Source organism: Bubalus bubalis, chromosome 13 (genome assembly GCF_019923935.1).
Source record: "Bubalus bubalis isolate 160015118507 breed Murrah chromosome 13, NDDB_SH_1, whole genome shotgun sequence".
Taxonomy (NCBI): domain Eukaryota; kingdom Metazoa; phylum Chordata; class Mammalia; order Artiodactyla; family Bovidae; genus Bubalus; species Bubalus bubalis.
In genome coordinates, this window is record NC_059169.1 from 21,995,937 (window position 1) to 22,021,975 (window position 26,039).

At 39.9% G+C, this 26,039-nt stretch overlaps 1 protein-coding gene across 2 annotated transcripts in view; it reads right to left on the reverse strand.

Moving 5' to 3' along the window:
- GPC6 (glypican 6) overlaps positions 1–26,039 on the reverse strand; it is a 1,252,059-nt gene that overhangs the window by 1,074,667 nt on the left and 151,353 nt on the right. The window contains exon 1 of one of the 2 annotated variants that reach the window (XM_044926951.2): positions 9,287–10,248. The exons of the other annotated variant lie outside the window; for it this stretch is intronic. Coding sequence (XP_044782886.1) covers positions 9,287–9,302 — 16 coding nt within the window. The 5' untranslated portion in view covers positions 9,303–10,248. Of the gene's footprint in view, positions 1–9,286; positions 10,249–26,039 lie in introns of those variants that run through there. 2 annotated transcript variants of the gene reach the window in all.

A 26,039-nucleotide genomic window follows, 5' to 3' on the forward strand; every position in this document is an offset into this window, starting at 1 on the left:
TCATTATTTTTCATTTGTGATTGACATCGTGAAGACAACAAAATTTTCCTGGTCACAAGCCAAGTACTGAAATGCCTGTGACACCTCATCCAAGATCAGAGGCAAAACCCTGTTTACCAGGGACGCAGGGTAAAGAGAGACAGCGCACACTCACCATCCCTAGTTTATACAGTACTTCCTCTTTTCAGCTATAGAAACCAAGGCCCAGTGGGAGGAAGTATGATTCCAAGGCACAGAGCTTATAAATTAAATATGGAACCCAAACTCTGTCCGAGGCACCAGTTCCAATCACAATGTCTCAAAATTAAGTACTGATTCTTCCCTCCTATAATCATCAAGTTTCAATGATTATTGTTTATAATTCTTTAAAGATTCCTCTGGATTAAAGAAGAATGCTATACTCTTTGTCCTTTCTCACACTAATGAGTGGAGTAATGCAGCGGCCAGCTGACTGACCGTTCTACATGGTGACTATTCACCAAATGACACGTGAATTCAACAGATATGTGGAACAGGGAGTGATCGTGACAAGAAAATGTGTGTGTGTGTGTGTACAAACAAGCAGCTTACTTGTGTATTCACTTGACCTCAAAGCAGTTCCAGTGTCTACACCCTCTCTACTCTGAACACCCTCTGGTAAGTGCATCAAAGCCCGTGGCATGTTAAGTACATCTTAACATGTTGCAGTTTCAGAATGCTGAATCCTAGTTGCCAGGAACTAGCAACAGTGACCTCAGATGTACTTAACGTGCTGTCCTCAAATAGAAGGGCCTCAAACTGAAACCAAATCATCCGTTTTCTTCCAAACCAGTTGCCAATTATCTTTTCCATCACATAGGTTGGAATTTTTGTTTTATTCTTCCCTTGAGTTTAGAAACAGCAAATACATGACTCGTGTGCTATTATGGTTCCACCTTTGACCTCTGCAGACATCACTAATCGATCACAACCCTCATCACCTACTACTTCCATAGAACCTTACCCCTTCTCTGAAACTTCCCGAATGGTGCTTAACTCAGATCAGATCAGTCGCTCAGTCGTGTCCGACTCTTCGCGACCCCACGAATCGCAGCACGCCAGGCCTCCCTGTCCACCACCAACTCCCGGAGTTCACTGAGACTCACATCCATCGAGTCAGTGATGCCATCCAGCCATCTTTCTCCACTGATCTCCAGTAGCATATTGGGCACCTACTGACCTGGGGAGTTTCTTTCAGTATCCTATCATTTTGCCTTTTCATACTGTTCATGGGGTTCTCAAGGCAAGAATACTGCAGTGGTTTGCCATTCCCTTCTCCAGTGGACCACATTCTGTCAAATCTCTCCACCATGACCCGCCAGTCTTGGGTTGCCCCACGGGCATAGCTTAGTTTCATTGAGTTAGACAAGGCTGTGGTCCTAGTGTGATTAGACTGACTAGTTTTCTGTGAGTATGGTTTCAGTGTGTTTTCCCCTTTCTGATGCCTTGCAACACCTACCATCTTACTTGGGTTTCTCTTACCTTGGGCGTGGGGTGCTTCACTAGAGCCTGTATTTCAGAGCTGAATACTCATCCTCACACAAAGTTTCCAAGGGAAAGATATCTGCTGCTCTTTATCTGCATGATGTTGCCATGCATTACTTAGTTTCAAATTTACTCCCTCTCCAGTCAATCCCCTATTCAACAATCTGTATTGCCTACCATGAGTTTTACACTGCTTTCACTGTTCTTATCCAACAATATCACTCAGTTTCATCCAACAGTCAGGACTACAAGTGTATCTCAAGTTGGACCATAAATAAGGCTGAGCACCAAAGAATTGATGCCTTCGAATTGTGGTGTTGGAAAAGACTCTTGAGAGTCCCTTGGACTGCAAGGAGATCAAATCAGTTAATCCTAAAGGAAATCAACCTTGAATATTCACTGGAAGGACTGACGCTGAAGCTGAACCACCAATACTTTGGCCACCTGATGCAAAGAGCCGACTCATTGGAAAAGACCCTGATGCTGGGGAAGACTGAAGGCAAAAGAAGACTGAAGCAGAGGATGAGATGGTTGGATGGCATCACTGACTCAACAGACATGAATTGGAGCAAACTCTGGGCAATAGTGAAGAACAGGGAAGCCTGGCATGCTGCAGTCCATGGGGTCCCAAAGAGTCGGACACAACTTAGCAACTAAACAACAACTGTGTCGGCATAGGAGTTCCTCCTGCAATGTCTGTGCACACAATGAACAGATGAACATGCACACCAGACTTCTTTTCTCAGATCTCCTTCATCCACCCAAACCATTCCCAACCCTGTTACACCCAGATCATGGCTAATCTCTTCTCCTCTAAATCTACAGAAGACTCAGCCTTCTCTAAGAAGAGCAGTATTTTTAGACATTATGAAGCACAGTTTAGAGTGGCTAATTATTTCATAGATTTTCAACCACCCACACTTCTAGAGCACAGAGACTTGGCACAACCCCTTCACAGATGACATAGTCAGGGGTATTTTTTTCTATCTAGATCTCCTCCTCAAATCCCAGCCTTATATAAGAAAAAATTAAGAGCTATGTAGGAAAACATATTTGTCAAAATACAGGTAGATTTCTCAGCACAGTAACTCACAGGTAAAGGATGAAACTTTACACAGGATCCTGTAAGGAAACCTCTAAACAGGTGCAGAATCAGTAAGTATTACCTGAGCTCCTTAGCGTGGCAATAGTCTATGTGTCTTCAAGATTGAACATTTGGATGTTTATAAAACTTTGCATTTGGGTAATTAATCCAAAATTTAAATCAGAATTTGCTTCTCCATTTTATGGGAGGACCAAGTTTCCACCCAACTTAAAATGACTTGCTCAAAGTCATTCACAGAGTATGAGCAGAATGAAATGAAACCCTTGTCATCCTAGGCTTCTGGCATAATATATAATTCTGTGAACCATGATGCCCACAGAACATATAGGCAAATTTCACCATCTTTTATTATGACACATTACAGTTTTCTACTTGGTCAACTTTTCCTATCAATTACCATATTCAAACAACTGCCTATACTTGAGATTCTTCTCCTGGCATATGTCTGTAAGTAAAGAAAATGTGCCTTTTAGAAATGCAGCATTCTGAAACTGAATTCCTTAGAATTTAATCATATAGTTGGCACTGGATACTTGATCAGAATAGCTCAAAGTCAGGCATTGTCTCAACCACAAAACACAAGTTAGTGACTTTTAATTTGAAAATGTTCTAACCTTCAAAAAAATTAAAAGTATGATGAAGACATATGGATGTATCATCTTCATTTGTAAATTAAATATTTTTGCCACATTTGCTTTCTCTCTCCTTGAGTAATAAAAAAATCTGTATATGTTCATATACATATATATATACTGTATACATACATGTACATACATATATAAAATATTCATTTTTTCTGTTGACCCATTTGAAAATAAGTTGCAAATATCTTGAGTCTTCCCCTCTAAATATTAATACATCATCCTTTTTCTTTAGGAATAAGGACTTGCTCCTATATAACTGCCAAATTATCACACTCAAAATTATGTAACATTGATACAATAATACTATCTAATATGTAATCCCCAATTGTCCTAATAAGGTCTTTTATAACTTTAAAATCCAACATCAAATCCAGTATAGAATCATGAATTGAAATTTTTAAATGTCTCTTTCATTGAATTTAATCTAGCACAGTCCCTCACCTATTTTTGGAGGTGGGGGGTGAATTTTGCAAGAAATTGACGCCTTTCTAAGATTTCAAACTAACTCTTCTGTGAAATATCTCATGATCTGTGTTTGTCTGATCGCTTCTCAACTCTTGGATTTGGCAAGAATGCTCAGGGGAGATATTGTAACTTTCCCATAGTTTCATGTCGAGAGTCACATAATGCCCCACTGCTGCATTATTGATCCAGATGTCATCATTTTAATTGATCCAAGCTTTATCATTGGTTAAGGTGGTATCCAAATTGATAACACTTAAAACAGTGGTTTATGCCATAATCTATGTAGGAAACACATAACATATGATGGTATTGTTTAGAACCTCAAAAGATGCATATTTTTAGAAAGTTTATAGATAGAAATAAGTGACTTTTTAAAAATAATCTGAGATATATTAAAGAACTGACCAAAAATGAGGAGACAGAGTGATGGAGAAAGAAAAGATGCTGGAATGAAAGCCAGGAACTCTGAATTTCCTACCCAGCCTCCATCAATAGCTCACTGCAGAGTCCAGATGGCAGATACATTTCATTTCTTGTGGCAGTTATGATTGATTTGTGGTGGCTGCCTGGAGCACTGTGTTAAAAAGGATTTTAAGGCTGCATATTGACCTGGCCAAAAAAGTGTCTTAACTAAGCATGTGGTATGGATCTTGGAGGATGAGATGATAGTCCATGTGTGGTAGATTAAATACAGCCACAAACCCCTTGCTATACCTCCCAACAAGTGGTGAATCCTCTTTCCCAAGTCTTCTATTCAGACTGTCCTTTTCCTGCTTTGACCAGTAGAATGTAGGAGAATTGACACTATTCAAGTCCCAGAACCTAAGCTTCAAGAAGCTTTGCAACTTATATCTTCACTTTCTAAGAACCCTAAGCTGGAACTGCATGTAAAAAAAACAATCCAACAGGATTCTGGATTCTGGGAATAATAAATTTGTGGTATTTCAAAAGGTACTAAGTTTCATAGCAGTATATAACATACAGAAGAAGCCTCTATGTTTTGACCCTGGTCAGTATCTCCCTTAACTCTACCAATTACCAGGTTACTCACTTATGAAGTAACAAGGTTCTTTCTGTTAAGATTAAGGAGTCTTTTGGAGGAAGATTCCAGGCTAGAATTAAATTGGCACTCTCAGCTCCATTCAAGGGAAACCACACCCCAAGTTCATGGCCAAGAGGATAAAAGGAGTACAGCAGAAGTTGAGAATGCTCTATTTAGAAAAGACCGTGGAAACCCTTCATTATAAAGACTAGAGAACCAAGGGTCTCTGTTCTGAAATGATCTGTCCAACACCATAAGCAACCTACTGGCAAATTCTGGTATTGCAACTTCCTCAAAACAATGGCCAGAACACAGCAGTATCTGATACATTTTTCATCCTCTTACCTTCGGTTCATGCTGATGATGTCTCAGCTTCCCTCAATAGCTCAGCTTCCCCAACTAAAATGGCATGTGCCAGGAGACAGAGACACACAGTGGGTTTGGGAGGAAAAGGGTGTTTGGAACATGTACAGATAGAGCTAAAGACAAGAACAGGTCAAAGGAATGAATGAGCCAGGGCACAGTTAAAGACTGATGTGCATCTCTAGCTAGCTTTCCTTTTCTGCCTATTTGCTTCATACCCACACTGAAAATTAAGCAGAAACACTGGTTTCTCTCAGTATCCATTCATTTTCACCTTTCATTAAAGATGCTTCATCTTCCCATGCTTCTTCTTTGCCTTGCTATGCTCCCGTTTAATTATTCGATAGATGAGGAGATTCAGAATGGGCTTTATACCTCCTATGCGACTGAATTTTCTAAAGCAACCAAGACTGTCAGAAATGTTACTGCTGCTAAAAAATTAACAAATGAATGGTTACAATTATTGAATCTTACCAATCTGATCAATTCCAAACCCAAGTTGGTTATTATATAAAAAAGTTTCATAGGGAACGGGAGCTGTATTACCTCCATCTGAAAGATCATCTGACAAAAGATTTCAGTGAATCCCGTTTTTTCCTGAAAATGATTAATCATTGTAGTGATCACAAGTATGCCCAGTAGAAAATCAGGCTGATTAAAAATGTGATTAAGGAAGCCAATTAAGCAAGCAATCTACCAAAAATCAGCCTTTCTACACAAGAGGTTATAAGATGGTATTTCTATTTTCAACAAGCCTCTTCTAATGTAATTTAATTTTAAAAATTAATAGGAATAATTCACCTTATACCAATGAAGGGAATTAGAAAAATAGGAAGAACTGGCATTTTTTCTGATGGGAGCGATTATGATTTTTGCTGTGCCCTGAGCCATGTTCTCGGTCTTCCTGCATTATAAGTCCTTCTTGATGGACGAAGTTTCGTTTGCTTTTTTTCTCTCACACCCTCTGCACATCCTAACTCTTCCCCAAAATATATCAAATCCCAGAAGTCAAATCTTCATTCTGTGTGTGTGTGTGTGTATGTTTAGAGTCTGTTAAGCTTAATAATACTCAAAAACAAAGTTTACTTGCTTAAAAGGGCCAGAAAAGCCTAAATGGAAACCTTTTGAGCCACAAAGCTGTCATTTGAGGTAACAGGAAATAATCCTGTCTCTTAGCTCACAAGAGAAATCACAACCACTTCCCAAAAACATGCTTTTCTCCCACCACACCCAAATATGACTTCATAATATCTAGATGACTCCGTGGGGACAAAAAGCATTTTTTATTCTATAATGTATCAGAATCTCTCAGAAGAAAGTTATATGTAGACAAAAGTCTATTTGATAAAAGGGAAATTTTTTCAAGGTACGTTTGTTTTCAACTGAGAAGCTCATGTAGAGTTAATTGAATATGTATGTAGCTCCTGAAAGGATAGACGTTAGAGACGAGAAAGAACAATTAGCATGAAAAAGCTGATAAAGAAGGCTCCAATTGCCTTGAAAAAAAAAAAAAAAAACCAACCAGGATCTCCAAGCCATAGCTTATTTTTTAAGATACATATATTCCTAAGGACACAATTTCCAAAGCCCAATCAAATCATCCGGGAAGCTACAGAGGTGGGAAGAATTAAGTTCTCTATTTCTTTCATATTGGAGAATGAGTCCAATAAGTAAGCTTCAACTTACTTCTCAGAGAGGAAATTTCATGGGAAGCAGTGATCCTCCCCGAAAAAGATCCAGAGGAGGACTCATTCCACATACGTGTGAAGACTGTGAATTGCCCACTGGATGACACAAACTTCTAGGTTTGTAGAGCTTCCCAGGCGGAAATCAAGACCCATGATGGCTACAGTCAGGAGAGTGTGGTGCTAAGAACATGACTGTGAATTCAGACCCTCACCTGGCCACCCATTTGCTCTGACATTTCCCAGATCTAATACATTTTTGTGCATCAGATGCAATTAACTTTGTGTTTCATTGAAGTCTGGCGATAAAAGGGACCCCGGCCAGCATCCCCTCCAGGGCCCTCCTTTCCCAGATTAAAAACTCATTCGTTATGAATAGGGAGGTGAAAGGTCACACCGTGCATCTGGACGGGAGGGTTCAGGACGCTCGTTGTCTGTTTTTGAGTGCTCTCTCCTGCTTTGCCCTGTTTTTGAGTGCTCCCTCCTGCTTTGCCCTGGTGCTTACCAAGTTGGCTCCGCACTTGGAGAATTAATTAGAAGCAGTAACTGACGCATCCTCTTAGAGTGGAAAAGAGCAGAAATGGCTCAGGCGTCAGAGACCTGGGTTTCAGAACACTTGCACTCCTGATGAGCACTGCTGTTCCAGAAAGCTGTTAACCCTCCATGGAGGGTGGATGATGTAGCTACAATGTTCTCGGATTTTAGGGACACCTGGTCTTGCATCCAGACTCTTCCTTGCACTTGCCCTCAGAGATGGCGGGTTTGTTAATCTACGTGGGATTCATACAAGTGTTAGTCACTCAGTCGTGCCCGACTCTTTGCAACCCCATGGACTGCAGCCCACCAGGCTTTTTTGTCCATGGGATTTTCCAGGCAAGGATACTAGAGTGGGTTGCCATTTCCTTTTCCAGGTGATCTTCCCAACCCAGGGGTAGAACCCGGTCTCCTGTACTGCAGGCAGATTCTTTACCATCTGTGTGATTCATACTCTCATCTTATTAAGGGGAAAATAATACCCCCTTTCTCAAAGATCATTCTGTGCAGATTAAATATGAAGAATATGCAAAATGTCTGATATATGGTCTCCAACCTACAACATTATTGCTCATTTATTCATGTGCAAAATAACTGCTCTATTTGACTAGTGTTTCTTGTTAATGGGGATTAACCCAAGAGCAGGTATAAAAATAAATAACTGAAACAGCATAAACATCTCAAATATACGCACACAGTAAACTCATAGATGCTTTTTTAAAAGCTTGTAATGGCATGCCTTTTCATTTAAAAAAAGGCCATTCTTTGAAAAAGAGGCAGAAATATCACCCAGAAGTTGATTTCTCTGCAGTTCTATCCCACACAGGTAGAAAGTCATAGTAAAACTTCTAACCCCCTCTTTCTCTTTGGGTTCTAATCCACTGTGTTAGAGAATAAATGCCAGTATTTGAATAATATGGCTAATATTTTTTTAAGTGCAACCTAACATAATTTACAGAGAGAAATTGTAGTAATTCCCTATTGGGGGATAAAGAGTGGTAATTTACATCATATTCCACATTGAATGCAATGTTTTCTACTGTACTTTGATGCTGCTGCTGCTGCCAAGTCGCTTCAGTCGTGTCCGACTCTGTGCGACTCCATAGACGGCAGCCCACCAGGCTCCCCCGTCCCTGGGATTCTCCAGGCAAGAACACTGGAGTGGGTTGCCATTTCCTTCTCCAGTGCATGAAAGTGAAAAGTGAAAGTGAAGCCGCTCAGTCTCGTGTCCGACTCTTCGCGACCCCATGGACTGCAGCCTACCAGGCTCCTCCGTCCATGGGAGTTTCCAGGCAAGAGTACTGGAGTGGGGTGCCATTGCCTTCTCCGACTGCACTGTGCATATAATCCTAAATCCAGAGCATACCCTTAAGTGATCCCATGTAACCAGGCTCCACCCTCTTCCGTCACCACCATGAGCCCTGCTCTCTGTGGCTCACTGGACTCTCTGTGGGCCAGTCCTCCTGCTTTCAAACAATACTGGGCGCCTACTGTTTGCCAGGTGCTATTCTAGGTACCATAGATACAACAGTAAAAGTACAACACGCAGACACACACTATACAGAGAAATACCTCTTCCTTTGTAATGCTTAAATTCTATGGGGAAAGATAGGAAAAAGAGCTAAATAAATTCAGTTGATCTTGAGTCTGACATAAAATAGTGCTATGAAGAAAGAGCTGGGAGCAAGGTGAGCTGTGCAGGGGGTTGTTTTCTTTCGGTCACTACCAGGAACCAACCTCTTGCTGCCCCAGGTACAGGCTTGCCCCCCACCAGGCTCTCAATTACAAGCAAGTCTAACCAAGCTCCATCCTGCAATTCTCATCTTCCCAGATCAGTGCAAAATAAACAAAAAGTACTATTACAAAAGGCAATGGGAGTAATGAAGAGAAGCAGTGCATGCACTTTGCCAGCTTCATTCCCGGTGTCTAGAACTTGAATGCTTACCAATAGAAACAAGCATCACCAAAGATATTCCTCTTGAGCATCAGAGATTCCACATATGAGACGAGAAGGAAGAACAAGAGGCCAGAGCAGACAAGAGGGTAAATGCCTCACATGGGTTGGGGAGGGCGTCAGGAGAGGGAACAGGTCCAGATAACAATTAAAGAAAGGCTTCTTTTTCTCTTTCTTGCCAGAGGCAATTAATTACAACATCAGAAAAACATCATCAACAGGGAACATCATCTGTGGCCAGTGGGAACTGATGTGGCAATAGACAAAGCACCCGCCTTTGTTTTCTATTTTTTAAGCATTTTTATACAGTTGTAAAGGTTACACTTCACTGATGCGTGTGCTTAGTCGCTTTAGTCATGTCCGACTCTTTGCGACCTAATGGACTTTAGCCCACCAGGCTTCTCTGTCCATGGGGATCCTCCAGGCAAGCATACTGGAGAGGGTTTCCATTTCCTTCTCCAACATTCCATTTATAGTTATTACAAAATATTGGCTATATTTCCCATGCTGCATAATACATCCTTGCAGCCTATTTTACACCCAAGATTTTGTACCTCCTACTCCCCCTCACCCTTATATTGTTCCCCCAACCACACTCACACACTGGTTACCACGAGTTTGTTCTCTGTTTCTGAAAAGTACTCACTCTTAAGAAAACTCTTCAGTACAGGGTCAAGACATAGTCAGTTCAGAATCCCAACCCCATCACCTACAAGGCACATGTCTTGGAAACATCACTTAGTCACTCTGATAGTCTCCGTGTCTTTAAAACACAGAAAATAATTGTCTGTCTCTTGAAGTTGATGCAAGAATTAAATAATTCATGTCAAGTATTTAGCACAGTGGGCTTCCTAGGTGGTTCAGTGATAAGAATCCACAGGCTGATTCGGGAGACACAGGTTCGATCTCTGGGTCAGGAAGAGCCCCTGGAGTAGGAAATGGTACCCACTACAGCATTCTTGGAGAAGGCAATGGCACCCCACTCCAGTACTCTTGCCTGGAAAATCCCATGGACGGAGAAGCCTGGTAGGCTACAGTCCATGGGGTTGCTAAGAGTCAGACATGACTGAGCGACTTTACTTTCACTTTTCACTTTCATGCACTGGAGAAGGAAATGGCAACCCACTCCAGTGTTCTTGCCTGGAGAATCCCAGGGACAGGGGAGCCTGGTGGGCTGCCGTCTATGGGGTCACAGAGTTAGACACGACTGAAGCAACTTAGCAGCAGCAGCAGCAGCACAGTATTCTTGCCTGGGTAATCTCACTGAGAGAGGAGCCTGGTGGGCACGAGTCCATGGGGTCGCAAAGAATGAGACATGACTGAGTGAGAGAGCATGCAGACATTTAGCACAGTACCTGGTTTGACCTGTAGAAAGAGCTCAGTACAATAATTAATGCCATGACCATGATCCCCACACCCATGTACGTGGGACCAGCCCATGATCCAATGTCCTGCTTGAGAACACACTTGAACTCAACTGGCTGTTACTGTAGCTCAGGGCCTGGGGTCAGACCCACAGATGGAATCAGACTTTGAGGACTTTCAGTATCACCTAGACTTTCCTGTCCTCAGTGTTCCTGCCCTGCTACGGCCGGATGACAACAGTAAAGAAAAACAGGATGTCGAGTAGTTAGTTTCGGGAAAGCCCAGTAGGGTTCACAGATGAGGAAAAAAAAACACATCACGTCTCCAATCACCCTTACTCATTCTGAGCCTAGGGTGCAGTCAGCTCAGACAAGATCCAAATTTGACTCCTAGCTGGAAAACTCTGCCAGCAAATTTAATGGGGGAGAACTGTGGATGAGATTTTTAAAAGTAAGAGGAACATACAGGTGTTTGCTTCAGTGGACTCAGGCTTTCTTGTGGATGGTTCTATTAACAAGTTTATCTTTCCTTCTGGCTATATTATTTCAATATCACTCTATGCTCTGGCATGTTTTGGGGACTAATTCAAGGTGTATTGAAAAATACTACCTCCATGTAGCTTCAAAGTGTTGAAATGGGGATTGGAATAAAGCAAGCCAGAAGGAAACCCAAAATAAATGTATTATTGACAGAATCAACATTGGATCCAAAGCATTAAAACTCTCCTTTGGTTTCACAGAAGCCTTTTCAGATACTTTAGCAGCATCTTACAGTGCTAGGGAACGCTGTCAGTCTGTGCTAAGAATATACATTTCACACTCTGTACAGGGTCAAAAAATACTATATAATTATACTTGGCAAAGGACATGCTTCCAAGCTGAAGAGGACTTTTCGGTAAAGAAATAGCTTCTGCGCAGGGGAAAAAAAAAACACATTTGGATTCCAGCCAGCACTGGGGATAAAACCGACACCTTAAAAGCAGAACACATATGTATGTTCCAAGCCACCCAACACAGAACCTAGCACATAACCACGCTCTTTATATGAAGAAAGGATTCTAATGAATGGTCATTCTACTACCACCAAAACAGATTACAATACAAACTCTAAGGAGCTAAATTATCTCTTCCATGGTAAGTCTTTACAAGCACAAATTTAGAAAATCATCTCTTAAAAGGCAAATAACTGAAACAACAAAAAATAAACGACCTAGTTTAAAAATGGGCAGAGATTTGAACAGACATTTCTCCCAAGAACATTTCCAAACGGTGAATAAGCACTTGAAAGATGTCCAACATCATTAATCATTACTGAAATGTAAGTAAAGGCCACAGTGAAATACTGCTTCACACATTTTAGATAATGATAACAAAAGGACTAGGGAGATAACAAGGGTCACCCTCACTGTGGAGAACCAGAAACACCCATCCACCGATGGTAGAAAAGTAAAACGGTGGCACTGCTTGGAAAACAGTTCGGTGGTTCTTCAAAACTCTAAACACAGAATTACCATGTGACCTAGCAGTTCCACGTGGGTATACACCCGGAAGAACGGCATGCAGGGACATGGAACAGATAGTTCAATGCCAACGTTCACTGAAGCACTACTAAAAACAGTCAAAAGACAGGAACAAACTGTTAGGTAGGTAGAATAGGGAAAAGGAGTCCAAAATGGCGGTGGCTAAAAGACAAGGAAGGGAAAAGCCTGCGAAAATAGAACAAAAGAAGTTCCCAGGACTGGAGTGAGGACCTCAGGTAAAACATACAACACTCCTGGCTGGCCCAATTTACACAGGACAGGCCCAGGGAGAGATAAACATATAAATAGAGGAGCCAAAGCTAGCACACACACGCTCTCTCTCTCTCTCTCTCTCTCTCTCCTGCATGCTGGGGCACTCTTCTCTTCGTGTCTTTATTTATTTATTTTTTTTCTTTTTTTTTTTTTTAATTTTATTTTATTTTTAAACTTTACATAATTGTATTAGTTTTGCCAAATATCCAAATGAATCCGCCACAGGTATACACGTGTTCCCCATCCTGAACCCTCCTCCCTCCTCCCTCCCCATTCCATCCCTCTGGGTCATCCCAGTGCACCAGCCCCAAGCATCCAGTATCGTGCATCGAACCTGGACTGGCAACTCGTTTCATACATGATATTTTACATGTTTCAATGCCATTCTCCCAAATCTTCCCACCCTCTCCCTCTCCCACAGAGTCCATAAGACTGTTCTATACATCAGTGTCTGTTTTGCTGTCTCGTACACAGGGTTATTGTTACCATCTTTCTAAATTCCATATATATGCGTTAGTATACTGTATTGGTGTTTTTCTTTCCGGCTTACTTCACTCTGTATAATAGGCTCCAGTTTCATCCACCTCATTAGAACTGATTCAAATGTATTCTTTTTAATGGCTGAATAATACTCCATTGTGTATATGTACCACAGCTTTCTTATCCATTCATCTGCTGATGGTCCACGTGCCCTCACGCCTCGAAGATGGATTTTCCTGTGATCTTCTAAATAGAGCTGTAACACTGAGCTGTAACACTGATTTCTCTAAGAGCTATAACATGGTCCATTCGAGACCTGAGAGCTATAACACGGTCTATCCAAGACCTGAGAGCTGTGACAGGCCGAGGAGGCTTTAATGTCCATCACTCCAAATCTTTGTTGTGATGAGACAAAGAGCCGAGGAACATATACTTGCGTGACAAAACCAAATGTCCCTCCACACATGAATAGATAAACAAAATATGGTATAAACATACATTGGCATATTATTCAGCTATAAATAGGAAAGAAGTTCTTATAAAACACCACAACATGAACTTTGAAAGCATCATCCTTAGTGAAATGACAGACACAAAAAGACAATTTATAATTCCATTTTAGGTGAAACATCTAGAATAAGTAAATTTATACAGGCAGAAGTTAGAAATAACCAGGGTCTGAAGGGAAAGAAAGAATGAGACTGCTTAATGATTTAAGTCTGAAGCATGAAAAAGCTTTGGAAATAGCAGTGATGTTTGCATAACATGATGAATATAACTTATACCACTGAATTATACACTTAAAAATTATGAAAATGGTAAATATTATATTACTCATATTTTACAATAATTTTAAAGTAATGTAATACATGTGTGTGCTCACTCAGTCGTGTCCAACTCTTTGCGAGCCCATGGACTCAGACCTCTGTTCATGGGATTCTTCAGACAATAACACTCGAGTGGGTTGTCATTTCCTAGTCTAGGAGATCTTCCCGATGCAAGGATCAAATCCATGCCTCTTGCATCTCCTGAATTGGCAGGTGGATTCTTTACTACAAGCACCACCTGGGAAGTCTCATATGTAACATATAGATAATATAATATTTACCATTTAATAATTTTAAGTGTACAATTCAGTGATACTAATTACCACTGACTTATACATTTCAGTTGTGTAAATTGTTTGATACATAAATTATATCTCAATAAAGCTACTTTTTTAAAAAAGGTAAATAATTTGAAGATTTTCAAAAAATTAGACTCTTTTGAACATTAATTCTCCTTCCAGGAATCTATCCCAAAGAAATTATCAGGGTCATTCACATGATATATAGCATACTGTACTTTACACTGTAATGTACAATTGTCAAGGATTAGAAACAAGTAACTAAGGATGGTTAGACCAATTATGATAGGAATGAACAATGGAATAATGTAATTCATAAATTCATGCTCTAAAAGAATAAAGTGGGTGTAAAAAAATCTTCATGATATACCAAGCAGAAAATGTAAGGTAAAAAGCTGTACACCAGTATTATGTTCCAGATTTTTTAAAAAATAAAATGACTAGAGATATAATACTACATGAGTACATGCTACATGCATATATCAAGTATTCTTTTAAGTTCTTTAAGCTATACATTCGCTTAATGCTCACAAGTACCTTCTGATGTAACCAATATTATGATTCCCATTTCGTAACTAAGTACACTCTGAACTCAAAAGGTGAGATAACTGTTCCCTTGCCCTTAAACTGGTAAGGTGCAGAACCAGGATTTAAACCCAAACAATCTAGTTCCAGAATTTATATTAAAATGTTAATAGCAGATTCCTAGTGATAAATTAGAGATATCTTAAATATCCTTCTTTTGTAGATTTTATGTTTTCTAAAATACCAGCAATAAACATGCATCCCATTTTATAACTAAAAAATTTTTTTTAAAGTTCACATGACCTTTGATTGTGTGTTTAGCTCTGGAAATAAGCAAGGCTCAAGTTCACTTCCAACTAATTTCTACCCCCAGGATGTAAAGTTGGATCTAAAGTCTGAGCTTCCTCTTCTAAACCATTAAGAATGAATTCCCCCGAGGTATTTTTTTTCCAGGAACAGTTCAACATATAATTCCCTACTTTCAGCTGGGAAATAAGTAAAACATATGTTCTTCCAAATAGACATCTGAAATTGCCTAATGCCACACCGTGAAACAAGGCCAGGATGTTCATTCAACTTCCAGTGATGTCTGAAGGACTCATGAAGGGTTTGAGGAAGATAGGCCCTAATTCAAGCACTTGCCTTTCCACCTACGATCTTGATTGAATCACTTACGCCTTTTGTCCTGTATCTGTAGTATGGGGGAAATAATTCCCGTCCCGTCAACCTCACCAATTTGAAGAAGATAAAAGTATGCTGAAAATAAAAAGCACTATACAAACAGGACCTCTTTTTATTAGTTCTTATTATTTTTAGGTAGCAAGAAACCAATAATGCAAAAGGAGAATTATCAGGTACTGACAATGACCGTGGGCTAATAACCAAATAAATTCTATAAGCCACATTTTTGATTCACTTACAAAATAGTAAAGACACTAACCAGATAATCTCCAAGGTTCATTGCAGTCCTACTCCCCCCGTAAAGCATTTACTGAACCTTTTCTGTGTGTGAGGTGCAAAGCCAGATATAAGGAACCCAAAAATGGGTTAGGCAGAGCTCTTTCTTTATGGAAACTCTTGGCTCCATGTGGAAAATTTGTGTGTAAATGCATGTTAATGAGCACATGTAATGAGCTCTATAAGAGTTACAAGTATAAAAAGAGAAACCAGTATTTTCTGGTGAAGTCAAGTCACCAGAAATGAAGGCTTCATAGAGATGTAACTTCTGAACAAATTCCTGGGAGATCAATATCAATATTTTGGAAAACTGGAGAAAGGGGCTCCATTCGAGACATTAGCAGGAGCAGTAGCATAAATGTGGGCTGGAAACCAGTGATTTCCGAAGTGAAAATGGCATACAGATGAATTAGGGAGGAATGTTTCCATAGGCAAGAGCCTTTCCCTGAGGTCAGAAAATCTTCAAGTGAGAGTGAAAGTTGTTCAGTCGTGTCTGACTCTTTGCGACCCCATGAACTATACACTCCATAGAATTCTCCAGGCCAGAATATTGGAGTGGGTAGCCTTTCCCTTCTCCAGGGGATCTTTGCAACCCAGGGATGGAACCCAGGTCTCTCGCATTGCAGGCAGATTCTTTACCAACTGAGTCACAAGGGAAGCCCAAGAATACTGGAGTGGGTAGCCTATCCCTTCTCCAGTGGATCTTCCTGACCCTGGAATTGAACTAGCGTCTCCTGCACTGCAGGCAGATTCTTTAACAACTGAGCTATGAACATGACAAATTCTAGGAAGAAAATTGAGGGAACCCAGGGACGGACAAAAATAGGAGAGAGAAAAAGGGTTAAGTTCCTATTTGCACATCCAACTTTTAATGTCTTGAATATATATTTTCAAGCTTTGGAATTAATCACAAGCAAACTAGCCATTCTAGAAGATGTCAAAACTGCCTGTTGGTTTACGGAAACACTTAATACTCTGGCAATTTTAACGCTGTCGAGTGGGTCATAAAGTTATAACAAAGGTTTAATATGCAATAAGTGATAAGGCAGCATAGAAGCATAGGCACTAATCCGCAAGAAACTTCTCTAGTAGGACGACAGGCAAAGACAACTTTTAAATTATGAAAATGTGTTAACTTTTGCTTACAATATAAAGGTTTAGATTTTAAACCATGAAAGAACGTAACAGTTAATCACAGGTACCTTTCCAAAAGGGTTTAGCAAAACTTGATCTTGGTCTTCCCTGTTTTGTGGATGTGGATTTATAGTAAGTACTAAAAGCCTTGAAGTAAAGAGTAGTTCAGTATGATTGTTGAATAGTGCCATTTTCTGATTTTTGTTTGTTTGTTGTTTTTTCAATTTATTTATTTTTTAAATGAAGGATAATTGCTTTACAGTATTGCATTAGTTTCTACGAAACATCAACATGAATCAGCCATAGGTTTACCAATGTCTCCTCCCACTTGAACATCCCTCCCACATCCCTCCCCATCTCACTCCTCTAGGCTGTCATAGAGCCCTGATTTGAGCTCCCTGAATCATACAGCAAGTTTCCACTGGCTATCTACTTTACATATGGTAATGCATATGTTTCTCTCTATATATCTCCCATCCTGTCCTTCTTCCCTCCCCTCAGCCATGTCCATAAGTCTGAATCAATCCAAGTGAGATGTTTCTTTGAAAAAGCTGCAGAACTTGGAAAATAGGAAGAACTACCCACCCATTTATATTTGTATTTTTCTCTCCAGGTCATTTAGCTCTACCACTTCCAGCAGAGAGACGGATGCTGAGCCATCAGTCTATGCAGAAGCTGCAAGGAGGCCCCTGGGACTTCCTTTCGTAATTTTCAAATGGTTAAATCTTACACTGGGGGTATTTCTGCGAATTAGGAGATCTATTAGCCAGCCCAGAAAATCGATAGTTAAGGGCATTCTTTAAGGCAATGTTGATGAGTTAATAAAAGAAACAGCCACTGTACTTTGTGCAACTATCTTTTCAGAAAAGGAAGGATGGAGTTTCATTATTTCTGAATAAGCTCAATAAAGTAAAAAACAATTAGGGCAACCAAAAAATCATTGGCAACAATTGGCTGCAGTTTCCAGGCTAATGGTGCGATTGAAGCTGAAACTTTCAATCGGGCGTGGGGCAGCCAGAACAAGGAAAATTGCTCCAAATGTGCGCTTCAGTTATTGAATAGCAGGGTCGACATTTTGTTATCAGCTTGATTGAACAGGAAGCAATGAAGACAGAGAAAGGACAGATATTTGAGACCCTAAGATTTCCAGAGAAACCTAAGTCTTCCATATCTGAGTGTTATTCCATTTTACCATAAGTCCTGATTTAAGAAAACTAAGAAGTTCTTTCCTGCAGAGCACCATCTGGCAACAGAGCACCTTCTGTAAGAGAGCTGGGTCATTTTGCTGATATATAGCTCAAAAAATACAGCTGAGCAGCTGAGGAACTAGACGCTCAATAACCCCCCATCCTTTTTAACTGTCAAAACACTACGAGGGTCCATCTATAGGAAAAAAGAAAAATATATATATTAAAGAATCTGCTATAACTCATCTGCCAGAGTGAATGTAGCCCATGAAACATGCTAGCCAGTAACAGCATAAGTGCCTTTTAGTATAAGCCATTAAACCTTAGAGCTAAGAAAAAGAAACCCAAGAAATGAAAACCCACCCTAATGGGTGGTAGAATCACAAGAAAAGTTGAAATTCAGAAAGAGCAACTACAAGCAGGGCAAACTATATTATCCTTAAGTGTTTTCTTTTTAATAAAACCAAAGACACATGCATGTGTGTTTATCTTTGTATCTGCAACCAAGATCAAATTCAAAACCTATATTGTACAAAGAGATGTTTCCTCTCAAAGACTTTTACATTAGTGTGAAATCCAGTAATGGATTTATATTTTTGAAAGCCATAGCACACTTGAGAAATACTGTCTTTCTCTAGTGACCAAAGGTAGTTGGCATTTGTCATCAAGACTTACAATCAATCTGATGTAGGTAGACATTCGTTACATGGAGTGACACTGGTTGTAATTGTATCATTTAAAATCTCTCCACTATGTCCCTGAAAAAGGACAAGTTAAATTTATACTAAAGTCATAGCTTATAAGATAGTTTTTAGAGCTGTAGGAGCTGATGGTCCCTCTCTTAATAACATTTCATAGTCCTCTTGCTTCTAAATTATGTAGCTCCCTACTGAGACGGTGATTTATTTCTGGTATATTGGCACTACTCTAGAATGAGCCACACTTTGCCTATGTTATTATAATAAAGTTAGTGATGCAGAAGTTGAAAAAATTCTTTCTCAATCATCAAACACACTACACATAATAAAGCAGATACTTCCCTCAAAAGAAATGAGACATTTTTCATTTAAGGGATCACAAAATGAACCCAAAGAGACCAAGAGAAGTGTGATGTTCTAGTGACTTTCCAGAGAAAATAATAAATAAAAATAGTGTGACCTGAGTGTTATTGAATATGCATGAGAGGAGAACAAAGTGAATATGCTTAAGAAAAAAAAAATCTCATCAATCAAAAAAAGCAAACAAAAAACACTTCACTGATGGAGTTATTTTTAAGAACATATTTAGAACACATATCACTACCAGTTAGCAAAGAATTAATATTCTGAAGGAAAAATTAATACATCACAGCTTAGCACACCACCCCCCACCCTCCATTCTGGAAATGTGAAGGGGTGAAGGCCACACACTAAGTCCCCGGAGCTGTGCTTGAACACACTGCCAATCTCTTTCCACTCCTGGCCAGACTGCTCTGAAAGGCAGTGGACTTGATCCATTATGATGTGCTTTGTAAGCGTTAGGAACTACTTTAGCACCTCAGCTGGGTTTCCAGGATACACTATATTGATGGCTGTATTACGTTTTTCATTGTCTCTGTAAGTTCCATTACTGAAAAGGAGGAGGTGGTAATAGAATAGAAATTCACCAGTAGCAAAGATGCAGAGCTGAGCTCTAAGTAAATGTCTCCTTTCTCTCCCATCGGCCACCTCTGATGCTCTGACCCTCCTACTCTATTATTGCTCTCAGAACTAGTTATCCATAATCTCCACTCAATCCTGTAAGGCAATTTGGAAAGCCAAGTCTTCTAGTCAAGGGAAAAAGAAAAAAATAGAATTTTCCTCTCCTATCTCCTCTCTCTTCTCCTCAACCAAATAAGTCCTATTTTTCCTCTCTGTTCATCCCCTCCCAAGCTCTCCTTAAACTTAACCTGTTCTGTACTAGAGACTCAGGCATCAGGTGGAGAAATGCCTGAATCTCCTTCCATACTGTTAAATCTCCCACTAGAATTACACAACCTCTCAGACTCTTGAAAATCACTAATAGTAAAAGCAAACAAAAATCACCATTTTTTCGGTCTTTTTCCCAAGAAAATCATTGCATACTTACAGTTTATAGGAATAAATAATTAAATAAATATCCCCAGCCTGGACTTTATCTAATGGGTCCAACACTTATCCCCATTGTTTTTTCTGATTGTAGACATGTATGTTAGTTGCTCAGTTGTGTCCGACTCTGCAACTCTGTGACTGTAGCTCACCAGGCTCCCCTGTCCCTGGAATTTTCCAGGCAAGAATACTGGAGTGGGTAGCCATTCCCATCTCCAGGGGATCTTCCGACCCAGGAATCAAGCCCTGGTCTCCCGCATTGCAGGCAAATTCTTTACCATCTGAGCCATCAGGGAAGCCCAGGTATTAATACATAATTTAGCACTATTCTGTGGTGATTTTCTTTTCATGAAAGGGAAAATAAGGAATTAAAGATATATATATAGATAGATAGATAGATAGATGCATTTAAAAATGTATATGTAATATATATTAAAGGCAGCATAAATATATTATATACACAGTATATATGTATATATATATTATATATGTGTGTGTGTGTGTGTGTGTGTGCTTAGTCACTCAGTCATGTCCAACTCTTTGCAACCCCATGGACTGCAGCCCACCAGGCTCCTCTGTCCACGGGATTTTTCAGGTAAGAATACAAGAGTGGATAGCCATTTCTTTCTCCTGGGGATCTCCCTGATCCAAGAATCGAACTTGGATCTCCTGTGTCTCCTGCATTGCAGGAGGATTCTTAACCGCATGAGCCATCAGGAGGGAAGCCCCACATACAGCAATGATTAGACATAAATATATGCTGCTTGTGGTAAATATATTTATGAGGCCATTAAATATATATATATATATATATATATACACACACACATATATATATATGTATGTATGTATATATGTATATATATAGTGGCTTCCTCACTGGCCCAGTGGGTAAAGAATAGGAGACACAGGAGACCCGGGTTCAATCTCTGGGTCAGAAAGATCCCCTGGAGAAGGAAATAGCAACTCACTCCAGTATTCTTGCCTGGAAAATCGCATGGACAGAGGAGCCTGGCAGGATATAGTCCATGGAGTTGCAAAGACTCGGCCACGACTGGGCACACACATAAGCACACACACAGGGCTGTGCCAACACATTTACCCACCAGTCTTCTTTCACCAGTCTACTTTCACCCTAGGATTTTTATTTTTCAGCTCTTATGTAGAATCCTGCTCAAAAGTAATCATAACCTTCAACCCACATCATTACACCAAGTGAGAATACTGCTACTCAATAGATAATGCAATACCAACACTTAAGCGGTGTTTAGGGCTCACTGAAGTCCTATAATTTCCTCAAATCAGCAAAGGGAAAAATAAGTAGGCATGAATCACTAGTTTAATCATGATGACAGGGAATGCTCACACACTCACTCAATCACACCATTTTACCATATTTGTAGCAAGCTCTTTCCTACATACTGAACACAAAGAAGCAAAAAAGACAAAGTTCTTGCCTCCATGAAGCTTACAGTCTAGTGAAAGGCAGAAAATAAAGGAATGAATAAACATGTAAAATGTGTCAAGCAGGGATACAGGGAGAGATGGAGGAGACACAGCAGACAGGAGCGATGGGAGTGTGAGAGGAGGCTGTGGGCATTAAACTGATATGAAGGAGTTCCCAAGACATGTCATTGAGTATAAGGCAACCTTCCAATCTGGGAAACACCACCAAGCTTGGCAAGATGCTCTGCATCCAAACAAATACTGCCTCTGGAAGGAGATGAAAGGGGAAAGATGTCTCAAGGCAAAAACATCTCTGCCCCTCACTCACTATGGGCTGCTAGTAGTTCAAGCTGCCAGCCAGGAGTCTGGACAGACGTGACCCCCTTATGTCTAACCATCACCCTCTTCTCCAGTGAGCTCCCTGGCAGGGTACACCGAATCCAGTAAAAGATCTCGGATTCAGGAACACAAGCTCTAGGCGATACTGGGTTAACACCAGATAAATGTACCGACCTTCTCCCAAACTAACGCACGGTGGGCATTCTCGGCAAAGCATTGGGTGGTGGTCAAAAGCTTGTACCCTGGACCTAGACAGACCTGGATTAGAAAACCAGTTCTTCTCCTGACACCTTGTATATCCTTAAGTAAGTCATTGGCCCATCAATTCCATCATCTGTAAAATAGGGGCAATAATACCTACTCCAGAGGGTTGTTGTGATGCAAAATGCATAAAATAATGGATGAGTATCTGGCAGAGTTCTTATCCTATAGTAGAAACTAGACAGGACTACAATGACCAGAACTGAGACTGAACAAAAATTGGTAATATAAATAGAACTGAAAGACTAGAACTTTATATAAATATATAAAAGGCAAGCATTCCCCAAGCTAGAACCTAATTCTATGTCCAAGAACAAATGAAATGTTCATTTCAGTAAAATGTTCATTTCAGTAAAATATTCATTTCAGTTTCATTTCAGTAAAATGAAAAAGTCATAAATGCAAATCATATTTGGAAATGAATTTCTTTCAAAGTCTCCTTTATATGAGTTTAATTGAGCAAAATTTTAACATTTTACAATTAAAAGAAAATATTTCTTTGTTGAATTCTATTCTCTTCTTTGAAATGTGTAGAGATTTTTGGCAATTTGATCTTCTGACAATCCTATGAATTAACTCTACTCCATTTTATTCTTGGAGCAAAGCATTGAGAATATGTTATTCTTACTGTTGATGAAAGTTGATAAAATTCAGATGAGAAAATAAAAGTGCCAACTCACGTGTCTTTGCTTTGTGTTCCAAGTCAGTGACTATAGGTGGTAGGAACACTGTCCCCTCAATTCAGATCCACCAGGAACCTCAGGATCAGGATATGATCTTATTTGGAAGGCTTTTGCAGATGAAATTAAGTTAAGGATGAAGCTGAGAAAATGCTGTATTAAGTGGAGCCCTAAATCCAAGGAGAATGTTCTTATAAGAGACAGAAAGGATACACTGAGACTCAGGGAAAAAAGACAAGTGAAGACAGAGGCTGACAGTGAACTCATGCAGTCACATGCCAAGCATAGCCTAGAGCTGGAAGAAACAAGGAAAGATTCTCCCTTAGAGACTTGGGAGGGAGCATGGCCATGCAGACACCTTGATTTTTAACTTCTGGCATCCAAATCTGTGAGAGCACAAGTTTCTGTTGTTTTAAGATACCAGGTTTGCACAGCATTCACAGAAAAATAAAACAGTGATGTTCTGAAATATTCAGTTCTTTCTATCATTATGATGGTGTCCACCAGCTCCAGCTTTACTCTCATAATCCCAGGGTAAGACTAGAGTGTAGAGGATGGCAGAGGCTCTTTCTAGAACTTCTACCCTTTAGGCAGATGGGTGGATTTAATCATGTTTTCTGTAAGTTACTATTGACCTTCACTTGTACTATTAGTGCAGACACTAACACAAAACTAACACAAAACAGGGTTGGTTCCCATGGGCCACGCTTCTTCCATAAATTTTATTCCTGACAAGAGAAAAAAAAAGGCAGGATCACAATTACGAGTGTTAGATCAGTCTGGGGAGATGTAGTAGGAAACAATAAACAGCGTTTTAAAGGGCTCAAAGAGGAGAATTATCTGTATCGAAGCAGCACTGTTCCTGCAGTAATGTTTCTACCTTCCATTTAAAGACAGATAAATTTTCCATGACAGCTCTTAATAGCCTCCACAGTTATTCACTGAACTTGCCCTCAAAATTACAGAGTAATAAAAGGATAATAGCATTTGACTGACTACAGTGGAAAGGTGGACTTTTTCAATAAGGTGGCCATTTCATTTTCCCCTTTATCCTGGATTATCCAGAGAGGGTGCTCTATGTGTCTATGGACTGAGGAATAGCCATAATGCATCTTCCATCACAGCAATGCCATCTGGACCCTTCATTTATTTATCCACAGAGAAGGGGAATATTTCTCTTACTAGAGACCACATTGACAGTAGACAAATGTTTCAATGAGAGTAGCCAAACTCTGAGTCTTTTAGGTTGAACCACATGAACCAGCCAATACTCAACCACTGTTACCCACAGAAATGGCAACTATGTAAGTGACAATCTAACAAAAAATACACTTTACTTATTACTATGTGAACTATAATTAAAATAGGGGAATTTCTCTTAGAATCAACAACTGGAAAACAAAACAGTGTTAATTAGAAATGCACAACAAGTTTTAGATGTTTAAAGGGGAGGAGCCACATTAAGAAATATGGACTGAAAAATGTGTCTTGAAACATTCCTTTCTCTGTATTTTTCAGATTGTTGAGTTAAAAATGAATGAATTTGGAATTCAGCTCTATCTACACTGCCATTTGCACTGCTTGATTGTCTAAGTTTCTCCACTTTCTCTGTAGGTGCTCCTTTAATCCATTTTTCCACAGCAGATGCTTTTCAAAGCACAGATCATATGGATCAAGTCACTCCTTGCTTACAGCTTAGTATGGCCTCCCTTACTATTGCACACACTCCGAGGTCCTGGCCATGGCTTAGGAAACCCTGAATGACATGGCCCCTGCCAACCTCTCCCATTTCATGTCCTTCCCCTCCCCAGTGCTCTAGCCACACTTGTCCAGCTCTCAGTTCCTGGATCACGCCACCTCAAGAGCTACCCACGTAGGCCAAGCTCTTTGTGTAGCTGGTTCCATATTCTTCAAATTCCTTTTGGTCTCTGTGCCCCCTCCTCCCTCTTGGTATCATTCTTATCTATCATAGCTCCCTGTGCATTCCTTAATGTTTTTCTCAACTTTTCATGTAATAGTTTGGATGTCTTGTTTATTTTCTGGGTCTCTCCAGTAGAATAGAATCTCCTTGGAGGCAATGACCTCAACACAGTATAGCTAATGCCTAGCACTGTGCCTGGTCCAAGGTCAGTACTCAGCAAATATTTTATGAATGAATAAATGGGTGAACATATGATTCAAATTTAGGACAGCAGATGCTGAAAAAAAGCACTCTTTCCAAACCACAGAAGGGTATCTCACTGCATGGTAAAAACACACCCAGCTTGTTCACTGTCTGTCTGGTGCCATGGTAAAGCTCATGGGCATATACAACTCTTCCTCTCATTCACCATTCAAACCTTCAAAAACTCAATATACAAATAAGAGCTAATTTTGTATTAAGTCTAACATAATATGCAGAGTTACTCAAACTGGTTTTAAAGAATAATTTTTTTTTTCATCATTCTATTTTTCTAGGTAGGTACACTAGGAGATACTATGGGAGCAGTTCCAGATCACCACAATAAAGCAAATATCACAGTAGAGTGAGTCACATGAATTTTTTGGTTTCCCCAGGCATATAAAAGTTATGTTCATAGTATTCTGTAGTCCATTGTGAAAGTGAAGTCGCTCAGTCGTGTCCGACTCTTTGCGACCCCATGGACTCTAGCCTACGAGGCTCCTCAGTCCATGGGATTTTCCAGGCAAGAGTACTGGAGTGGGTTGCCATTTCCTTCTCCAGGGGATCTTCCCAACCCAGGGATTGAACCCAGGTCTCTCGCATTGTAGGCAGACACTTTACCGTCTGAGCCACCAGGGAAGCCCTAAAGTGTGCAATAACATTATATCCAAAAAAACCCACACACAATGCACATACCTTAATTAAAAATACTGTATTGCTAAAAAAAAAAACAAAAACAAAAAACAAACCTACCCTCTGAGTCTTCAAAAAGTGTTTTTCTTTTTCTTTTTCTGCTAGTGGAGGGGCTTGCCTCCATGTTGATAGATGCTGACTGATCAGGCTGGTAGGTGCTGAAGGTGGGGGTGGCTGAAACAATGTCTTAAAATAAGACAACATCAAAGTTGGCTGCATCAACTGACTCTTCTTTTCACAATCTCTCTGTAGCATGCTATAGATAATATTCTACCCACAGTAGAACTTTTTTCAAAATTGTAGTCAACCCTCTCAAACGCTGCCTCTCCTTTATCAAATAAATCTATATCACAGTCTAAACCTTTTGTTGCCATTTCAACAATCTTCACAGCATCTTCACCAGGAGTAGAACCCAGCTCAAGAAACCACTTTTTTGAAACCCTTAAGAAGCAACTCCTCATAATATGTCCACAAGGGTTGAAATTAACTTCTT